Below are 10,142 nucleotides of genomic sequence, written 5' to 3' on the forward strand. Positions count from 1 at the left end.
CACAGCTTGTTCTAAGGGCTTGAAATTCCATCCCCAGAAGACACTTCTTTCTTAAGATAGGACCCATCTGAAAATTCAGACAGCTCTAGAAGAGTAAACATTAAGCCTTATCAAATGTATGTACATTTAAGGGATTGTCACAAAGGTTGTTATATTCAAGAGCAGGCTTTGCTGTGAGAGACACAACAGATCAGTTTTGGGAGGGGAGAGAAAGAAACCCACAGTTGTGGCATCCATTAAGCAGGGATTTATTGAGTATCTAGTAAACACCAAATACTATTGTGGGTGCCAAGGGATAGTATTGAACAAGACAGAGAAACAACTTAAAAAAAAAAAAACTGCCCCCATGGCCCAATCATTCTGATGGAAGAGCTAATATTGATAAAGGATTCACTGTATATATTCGCTGGGCTGTAATGTTTTACTTCTTGAAGTAACCCTAGGAGGTGGATGCTATTATTACTTCTATTTTGTACCTAGGGAAATACACACATAGAAAGTCAAGTTGCTCATCATCACACAAAGCTGGAATTTGAACCCGGGTAGTATGGCCCCACAGACTGGGCTTTTAGCATTACCCAGTGGTAGGGGCTGCTAACTAGCCAGGACAGGGGAATGGGGAGCAAAGGAAAGACTGAGATCCAGAGAAAGGGGGTCTGCTAAAACCTGAACACCTACTTCTTTCAGTGTGTGCAGGTGCGTGCATGTGTGCGTGTGTGCGTGTGTGTGTGTGTCTACACGGGTGTGTGTACAAGTACATACACCCACCTGTCCCAGTGTTCAGATGCCTCTATGTGGCACACACTGAGGTTCCCAGCACCCCTCCCCTGGCACCACCAGCCACCTCCCCCAAATCGGACATCAGAGCTGTCAGTGACATGAGATCTCCCTGGTCCCCAGGAATGAGTCCGTGCCCCATGGTCCTGGTGTTCGGGTGCCGGCAGTCCAAGATAGACCACATCTACAGGGAGGAGACTCTACAGGCCAAGAACAAGGGGGTCTTCAGAGAACTGTACACGGCCTACTCCCGGGAGCCAGACAAACCAAAGGTAACCCTTGGCCCATTCACAGCTCCTGCACCCCAGCCCAACACACACACACACACACACACACACACACACACACACTTGTACACACATGCGCCTCCCACCTCCAGACACCCCCACACGTATTCTGAATTCTCCTCCGGGACATTGCTCAAGCATAAAAATATTGATTTAAAATATCTAACAGCCCATGTTATATGATGCCACTTAGGTGAAATATCCAGAACAGCCAAATCTATAGGGACAGGAAGCAGATCTGTGGTTACCAGGGGCTTTGGGGACAGGAGAACAGGAAGTGACTGCTCGTGGGTACAGAGTTTCCTTTTGGGGTAATGAATGAGTTCCAGAAATAGATAGGGTGATGGTTCCACAAGATAGTGGTGCACAAAGTGTTCACCTGAAAATGGTTACATGTTAAATGATATGCTATGCGTATTTTACCAAAATAAAAACATTTTAAAAATAGGAATTAAAAAAAAAACACTCAGCAGTCCACAAGAGGTACTCCGAGTCAGAATAGACACAGGCCATGGGACTGGAGCGTGTTCCTACTGGATGTTGGGGGGAGACCCAAGGGGTCCCAGGAAAGGGGCCTGGACAACTGGGGTGGGGCAGGAACTCAGCGGGTCTGGGCAAGGGCTGTTTGATGACTGGTGTGCAAGTACACCAGTGTTTTAAGAAGCAAGACACCCATGCTGGGACATCCCAGCTGCATGTCAACCTCACTCTGGGGCAGTTTCCTGGACAACTGAAAGGCATCCTCAACCAATAAGGCAAACCGCCCTGGAGGCTGTATTGGACTTCCCTGTGCCCGCCCCACGCTCTCTTAGCTCCCGTTTCACTTGCTGTGGCAGCTGGCTTTGTGCGGGTGTCAACAGGCAGCCCGTCCCCTCCCCCGTCTCTTGCTGCTTGCCCTGAGGATGCTCTGGCACCCCAGCATAGGATGCCTGCAGTAACGAACCCCACACCTGGCGGAGTACAGGTGTTCACACCCCGTGGGTGACCGTGGGTGACCGCTGCCCACTGGCCAGGGGAGCAGGTCGATCGTGTCCCACTCTCTGCTTCTCCAGGTTCTGGCTCTGGGATGTGTTCCGCATGGCCCCCTGGAGGGTCCTCAGCACAGCTGAGCTCCAGCTCGGGGAGCAGCTCCTTCATACACCCTGGGATCGCCTTTCCCTCTCTTGCTCACTGTCCTCCCAGTCCCCCAGGGTCGCCTGTGTCGGGCTCTGCTCTCCTGGGGGAGTGTCTCCCCAGGACCCACCTCCTTCTCATGCATCTTCCTGCTCCCTGCAGAAGTATGTGCAGGACATCCTGCAGGAGCAGCTAGCAGAACCTGTGTACCGAGCCCTGAAGGAGCAAGGGGGCCACATCTATGTCTGCGGGGACGTCACCATGGCCGCTGATGTCCTCAAAGCCATCCAGCGCATCATGACCCAGCAGGGGAAACTCTCCGTAGAGGATGCAGGCGTGTTCATCAGCAGGCTGAGGGTGAGTGACAGGCTCAGCAGCCCATTCCTGTCGCCTCTTCCTCACCCCACCTGTCTGTGGTTAGAGGAACCATGATGACATCCCTGCCTGCTCCCAATTTCCCATTTATGGCTCAGGGTAGAGGATGCCTGTGGTCCCAAACCATAGTTAAGGGAGGAGGATGATTGGGTGCTGGGTGGGCAGGCGCACGTATTAAATATGGGTGGGGCCTGTGGTGTGTGAAAATAACAAGCAGGTGGAAACCATCCTACCAACTTTTCCTGCCCCCAGAACCAAGCTGCAGCACTGTCCTGTGCAGTTGTACAGGCTGCACACTGCACAAAAGTTTGTCCAAGGTTTGCCAGCTCAGATGTAAACTGAAATGTTCTTTGCCACTGGGGTGGTGAGACCCCATGCCCTAGAGAACACAGGGTTTTGTGAAGCACAGTCTAGGACGCCAGAGGTCCTCCAGGAGCCACTGGGTTACATCTTGTTTGCTTAGAACTCATCTTCTTTAAGGACATTCCACTCCAGGGTGTCAGTATATCTGCCCCTCTCCTGCCTTTGGCTGGCATTTGAGGGCTGTTTCTGTCCTCCAGGATGACAACCGGTACCATGAGGATATTTTCGGGGTCACCCTCCGAACGTATGAAGTGACCAACCGCCTTAGATCTGAATCCATTGCCTTCATTGAAGAGAGCAAAAAAGACACGGATGAGTAAGCTGGCTCCATCCCCAAGGGGAGGGGTGGGTAGAGCCCTCTCTTCCCAGTCCTGATGGGGGTGTTGTGGTGGGGGGGGGGATGTCTGGTTTCATCTTCCCTGGCTTTCCCACAGTGGGGAGCAAACTACAAATGCAAATTCCCAGGCTACCCCAGACCTGCTGACTCTGAAACTCAAGTGAGAACCAAGGCTTGTTTTTTTTTTTTTAAGATTTTATTTATTTATTCATGAGAGACACAGAGAGAGGCAGAGACACAGGCAGAGGGAGAAGCAGGCTCCCTGCCAGGAGCCTGATGGAGGACTCAATCCCAGGACCCCAGGATCATGACCTGAACCAAAGGCAGACACTCAACAACTGAGCCACCCAGGTGCCCTAGGTTTATGTTTTAAGGAGCCCTCCAGGGAATTCTGAGGCCCCTCCAAGTATGGGAACCCTGGCTTTGGATGCCTGCATCTGCCTGGGGCACCCTCTAGTGGAATAACAGCTCCAGCCTCCAGAAAGGTATATTCCTGGCCAGGGCTCCCAGCATTTACACCACCTCCCACACACCCCCAAATTGCCCCAAGCATTCTCATCCACGCAAATCCCAATTGGTATTACTTTTATCGTCTCACTGGTCTTCTAGAAATTGCTGGAAACAGTCTGAGGTACCACAGGACTGGATTGAGTCTCGCTTATTAAACCTCACCTTATTGCCCTGACCTCTGAACCACGATTGTAATGCCCCTCACTCCATGCCCGCCCCAGAGTGCCCCCAAACCACCACTGTGTGCCCCTTATGTTAAATTAGGTAGGAATTGGACTGTCTTATTTTCAGTAGCATAGGGAAGACACCTCATTTCTTTTTTTTAAGATTTTATTTATTCGTGAGAAACACACAGAGAGGCAGAGACATAGGCAGAGGGAGAAGCAGGCTCCCCATGGAAAGCCCAATGCGAGACTTGATCTCAGGACTCCAGGATCACACTCTGAGCCAAAGACAGATGTTCAACCACCGAGCCACCCAGGTGCCCCCGACACCCCATCTCTTAAGCAGTTGTATTTTTACACCATATGATGACACAGAGTCTTGAAAACATATTTTGGATCCAGTAGGCTGACTTTACTGCCTTTAAGATTCCAACTCCTTTGGCTGTCATTGCCTCTCTTCCGGGTCACTTGTGCTGGTGAGCAAGCACTCATTCATTCATTCATTAGCTTGCCCATTCGTTCAAGACGAGCACCAGCTAGGGGTCAGGTGCTGTCCCAGGTGCAAGGCCTGCAGAGGAAGTGGCAGTGAAGCCCCTGTGCCCAGGGCTTTAGTGGCTTCTCTGGGGCTCTGTAAGGACACAAAGCAGCTTTGCTTCCATGGCACTAACTCCCTCCCCCTCCCTGTCTTCCTGCAGGGTTTTCAGCTCCTAATTGGATCCTCTTGCCCAGACGACTGGCAGGGGGGCCGTCCCATGCGCCCCGGCGGGACGGCTGCAGGTTTTATAAGTGTGGACACTGCTGAACCTTCCCTATGGGACCCCATGTGGCCCCCAGCTGTCCTTCTCGTCCTGTCGCTGTGGTTTTTCCTCTTCTGGGTCCTCGCCCCTCAGTGATTTCCTTGGCCCCCTTGGGTTTTCTCCTTGAGTTTTCCTGCTGCAATGCAATGCCTTTATAATCCACAGTGGCTCTTACAAAACTAATTCCCCCTCACCCTCTTCCCAACAAGGGCAAATCACCGGTGCATGAAATCACTGGAACATGGCCGTTGCTCATGTTAGGGCTTGTTTTCTGGGAGGAGGCTGCAGGGACTGGTCAGGAGAGTCTTCTGAGCCAGTCTATCTGCTGCTGAAGCCTCCCTTTATCCTTTTTTATGATGACGTCCTGATCGCGTGCACGCATGTGTGTGTGTGGGTGTGTGTGCACAGGTGTGCGTGCGTGTGACAGGCCTGGGCCTCCATCTGCCTGTGTAAGTGTGTTCCCTGCAGACTCTCAGTGCCAGGAACCGTGCCCTAGCTCTTCACGCGTCCATAATTATTATCTATGCTCATCGTGTCCCTGAAACACTTGTCCTGGTTACAAAGGGCAGGGCAAGGCCAGCGTGATGATTAAGGAGGGAGCCTCCATCAAAAGGGGGCTCACAGAATTGCTTGCATTTAGATTCTGGCACCGGTTAGCAGAGCCCTCGCTGGGAAACCAACCCGTCTGGTGGATTAAGCACACCTCCTCTGCAACCCTAACCCTGCCCCAGATGGGATCACCTGATTTGGCCCTCCCCAGACAATCCCACCCAGAAAACCGGAGAAGTAATCTCCAAGAGAATATGTGGGAAATAAGAATTGTCCCATCTTTGCCACCAGGTGACTTCGGACAGGTTACTTTTCCTCAGTTTCCCCTCGTGATGTGATGAAGCTAAAACAGTAGGAAGAGATCAGATTTTTAAAGTGGTAGAGACTGGAAACAATATCAAGGAAGAGTATCATTGCTATTTTGTTATTGCCCCAAATGCCCCAAAGACTCACCCCTCTACCCTAGGAAGGAAATAATAGAAGCCCACTAACGCGGATAGGTTGGAGAAGGAAGCCACCATGAGGCACCAACAGGGCTTCTTTTACAGGACCACAACCCACAGTGGCCTGGTCCTCATGCCCTTGGCCTTCTAAAAGTGATCCCCCAAGTCTCTAGCCTGATCAAATAATTTTGACAAATAAATTGAGCCTTGACTCCCATCCAAAATGGGCATCACAGTCTTCAGCGAGAATCAGTCAGTTGCAGTTTGTCCTCAGCAGGTTGCCTGTCCCAATGAATGAGCTGGGAGGGTCCCTCTCTACCTGGAAGTGCTCAGAATCAATGACAGGCCTGGAGGGAGCCACGAAATTCCTGGAGGGGCCTGCCCTGCCCCCCCTCCACCCCCCAGGGTAAAGGGGAAGCCTTCCTGGAGGGGAAGCCTGCCACCCTGTATGTTCTTCTGTTCTGTTGTATTATGTTTTGTCCTACAGAGAGACACATTGCCTTTCTATATGGCACAATGGGTATTTCCTGATGCTCCGTTTAGGGGGCTGCCAAAGAGAAAGGGCACTGGCCCTCTCTGGAAGGGCCTTGGGACACAGGGTGCCAAAGAGGTGTCCCCAGGAGGAGACAACCTCCAAGATTCCTAAAGGCAAAGGACAAGCTAGACCTGGCCTTTCTTCTCCACCCTCTGGGGCAGCCCCCCTCCCTCTTGGGATCTTGGGATCCCCACCCCCCAACGCTGAGCTGTTTTCCCTGTTACCACGTCTGCACTTCCTGTGTGCCAAGCACCTTCTTCATGCATCCCTGCCCCTAGTAGCAGGCTGGCACTTGGAAACTCATCTTGTCTATCAGGGAGTCCAACACAGCGATTATAGAACCTGGATGCATCCTTCTTCCCGAGAAGGATTTTTTGTTTTAAAGGTAAACACCTTTCAACCCCCATCACAAGCCACTTCAGGACTCCCCGCTGGAAGATTCTGGTCTGATGTATTTCTCTCATTTGCCAGAATCCCTGTTATGAACAGCCTCCCTGTAAGGAGCCTATCAAAGGGGCAGAGTGTGAAATCTTGATTTAGGGGTTAGCTCTGATCCACAGTGGGTCAATGCTGCCCTCTGGTGGTGGTTTTTTACGTCAGTTCCCAGTAGCCAAATCTGTCACAAAAATTGGTTTCACAACAAGTGGGCAGAAAAATAGGATTGATTGGGCATTTGGGGGTTACCTAGATTACAGACCTTTTTGTCCATCTTCCCCCAGGACTGGCCTGCAGTGGCTCCAACTCCATTTAACAAAAGTGAGTTAGGCCAGAAGGAAGGAGACATCCCCTAAAATGGGGAAAAGCTGAAATGGCCATGCCCCCCACCCCATCATCACTACGAATCCAATTGCCCCACCTTGTGTTACAAAAGGAGCAGAGGTCATTAAACTCCCTGAGAGGAGGAGGATTTTCCCCGCTTGGTTTCTAAGGAGGGAGATGGCCAGATACCCTTTCCATTCAGGGAAATGCTTCAGATCCACCAAAGTGGAGCCTTTGGAAGCAGCCCTGCATCCAAATGCTAACTCTTGCGCTCCCCACTTCCCATTTCTTCAGACAGCCCTGGGCTGGTGACTTAACCTTCCCATGTCTCTATATCCACTTATAGAACAAAGTGGGTTAAATGAGATAATGCCCAAAAAATAGCCAGGTCCTGGCCCACTGAAGCTTTCAAATTTTATTTTTCCATATCATCAATACCTGTATGCAGAAGTCACAGTGGAGCGTACGGTTTGTAAAGATGATTTGGAATCTCGTATGTAGACACACAATTCTTAGAATTGCCATAAATGTCTGGGATTTAAGAAATGGGTGGATTCCACCTACAGGTTTAGGGAGATAAGATATCCAGGAAGTAGGAAGAGTGGGAGGAAAGGCGCAGATGGGAGTGTGTTGCAGTAAATCGAGGCTGGCTTCAGGCACAGCTTTGGAAGGCTGAGGATGATGAGCCAGATGCTGGGAAGGTGAGCAAGGACCAGGTGGTAGGGACAGGTGAGCACATGTCAAGGAATTTGGACTATTTGGTAGGCAGCAGGGTATCCCTAGGAATGTTTTTCAAACAGGAAAAGTAAGGTAATTGGAGTTGTACTTGGAAAAGAATATTCTGGCTGCAGCACAGAGCCTGGACAGCTGGTCTGCTGATCTGTAGACTATTGTAGTAACCAAGGCTGGAAGGAAGGAAAAGGCAGATATAGTGATACAGTGACTCCAGGGGCTGATCAGCAAGACCTGGAGACCTGTCTGTTGTGGAGAAGGAAAACAAATGAAAAAGTCAAGAGTCTTACCTCTAGGCAGAGAAAGGAGTCTCATGAGAAAAAGCAGCCTCAGGGAAAGATGAGTTTGCAGTTGTTGACATGATAGCCAGCTTACCCACCAGCCAACAGGGTGCATCCTTCCAAGGTCCAGCCATGCCTAGATGCACAGAAAGAAAACCGACCCCAGGCCAATTAGACATTGGCCTTAGAATATAGGATTCTCTTGCCAAACACATTCTCAGGCAGCCACCTGCTTTGGACTTCGAAAAGGAGGTCAGGTTTTGCCCTAAGTCCAAAACAAGTGAGATTTTCTGACCCAGATCACAGGCAAACTGTCTCTCTGCCAGGATGGGCAAGCCAGATGTCTGGGCTACCGCTAGAGCGCTGACCATTCATGCCTTCAGGAGAACTGTGGGGTTAAGATTTTGTGTTAAGCCCACCATTAACTTGTATATTTACATCTCCACTGCCCTGACCTCCAGCACGTCACCACCTTACCAGCAAAGCCTTCTGTTTGAATTGGCAGGTTAATCTGAGACTGCCTGCAGGTGACAAGGAGAAAGAAATATTCATCCAGGCATCCTGTATGACTTGTGTGTACTCCTTGATGTCTCCCAGCCCTTGTCAAGTTTCCTGCATCCAAATGTCCTGTTTGGCTTAAGAATTATAGACCAGGGGCTGGGATGATGGAAGATAGATCTGAGAGTCCCTGCCCCCCAGAACTCAACACAGATGGTCCCCACGAACCTGAATCTGACCTTTTGAGGCTGACACCAGCCTGGTCTCTCCTATTTCTGTCATATGTACCTGTCCTCGATCCACCCCAGGTCTCCACCTAGTGGCCAAAGCTGCCTCTCCCCAAACCCTGAGGAGTCTCAAACCTACTTGAGGACCTAAGTAAACTCTCACCCCCAGAACATGGATGGGTCTTGAATCGATTCTCTATTAATATCTGTCAAAACCACATGCAAGGGAGGAGGTCAGGGGTAAATATACCTTTGTTTGTTTATGAGTTTGTCTTGTCCTGGAAGATCTGAACGGTTCTGAAGAAGCAAAGCATGTCTGTCTGGTCCAGGACAGAGACTGTTCTGAAGGAGGTGGCCCTGGCATGCAGGAGCAAATCTGCCTTAAAATGCTGCTTTCCATAGTCTTCTAGAAAATGAGTCCAGGACATCCAAGTGCCCAGACTTGATTCTGGTCCAGGGTCAGCCAATCTTTGTACTATTGGCATTTGGGGCTGGAGAATTCTTTGTGGTGGAGGCTGCCCTGTGCATTGTATGCAGGATGTTGAATGGCATCCCCGGCGACCACTCACCAGAAGCCAGTAGCAGTCCCCCTACCCCCACCAAATGTGACACCCCCACCAAATGTGACAACCAAATAGGTCTTCAGGCAGTGTCAGATGTCCCCAGGGGGCAAAAGAATCTCTCCTGGCTGCCCCAGACCTTTGCATCAGGGAACTTCTGGAGTCAGCAAAGCAGCCCTCAGCCCGATGGCTTTGTTTCCATTATCTGAGACTCCAAGGATTGGTGGGGGAGGTGGGGGAGGGGGGCAGGGTGAAAAAGTGGTTTCACAAATTCCCTCCCAAGACCGAAGGATGGTTTCATTTTGGCAAGATGCTGTGCCCTTGGCATCGCTTTAATTATGACCCAGAGAGGCCCGATGCCATGTACCCTGCCTCCACCCTGTTTTCCTTATGTCGTGCTGTCTTGTGATCATAGGACCACTCAGGGCTCAGCAGTGGTTTCCTGGAAGGCAGAGAGAGAGAGAGAGAGAGAGAGAGAGAACATGCAGGTGGCCGCCCCTCCATGCTGTACCAGTGGGTTTCCATTCGGGGTTGAGGAGCCAGGGAGGTGGGCAGACCGGGTGTCGCATGTCACCACACACACGCTGTCAGAAACTCGGACGTCCCCCTACCTCTGAGCTCTCGATGCTGCTAATGTCTGCCTAGTGTCCCGTGCGCTCTGGCACCTTCCTCCGAGGACCGATGCCCGCCCCAACGCTCCTCGCGAGGTTGTCCAAGCTGTGTTCACCGCATGCTCTCCTTCTGCATTGTCCTCATCTTCTAACTTGATGGAATTCAACAAAAGTCTACTTATGCCTGTTTGCATTATGGTTACAATATTAAAAAGTGGAGTTGA

The 10,142-nt window shown here is 50.8% G+C and overlaps 1 protein-coding gene across 3 annotated transcripts in view; it reads left to right on the forward strand.

Annotated features, from left to right (window-relative positions):
- The window catches only part of NOS1 (nitric oxide synthase 1), a 185,955-nt gene extending 175,813 nt beyond the window's left edge, over positions 1-10,142 (forward strand). For all 3 annotated transcript variants that reach the window (XM_041729393.1, XM_041729391.1, XM_041729392.1), the window contains 4 exons: positions 901-1,049; positions 2,340-2,534; positions 3,113-3,231; positions 4,622-10,142. In XM_041729393.1, coding sequence (XP_041585327.1) covers positions 901-1,049; positions 2,340-2,534; positions 3,113-3,231; positions 4,622-4,637 — 479 coding nt within the window. In that variant the 3' untranslated portion in view covers positions 4,638-10,142. The remainder of the gene's footprint in view (positions 1-900; positions 1,050-2,339; positions 2,535-3,112; positions 3,232-4,621) is intronic.

The sequence above is a fragment of the Vulpes lagopus genome, chromosome 14 (genome assembly GCF_018345385.1).
Source record: "Vulpes lagopus strain Blue_001 chromosome 14, ASM1834538v1, whole genome shotgun sequence".
NCBI lineage: Eukaryota > Metazoa > Chordata > Mammalia > Carnivora > Canidae > Vulpes > Vulpes lagopus.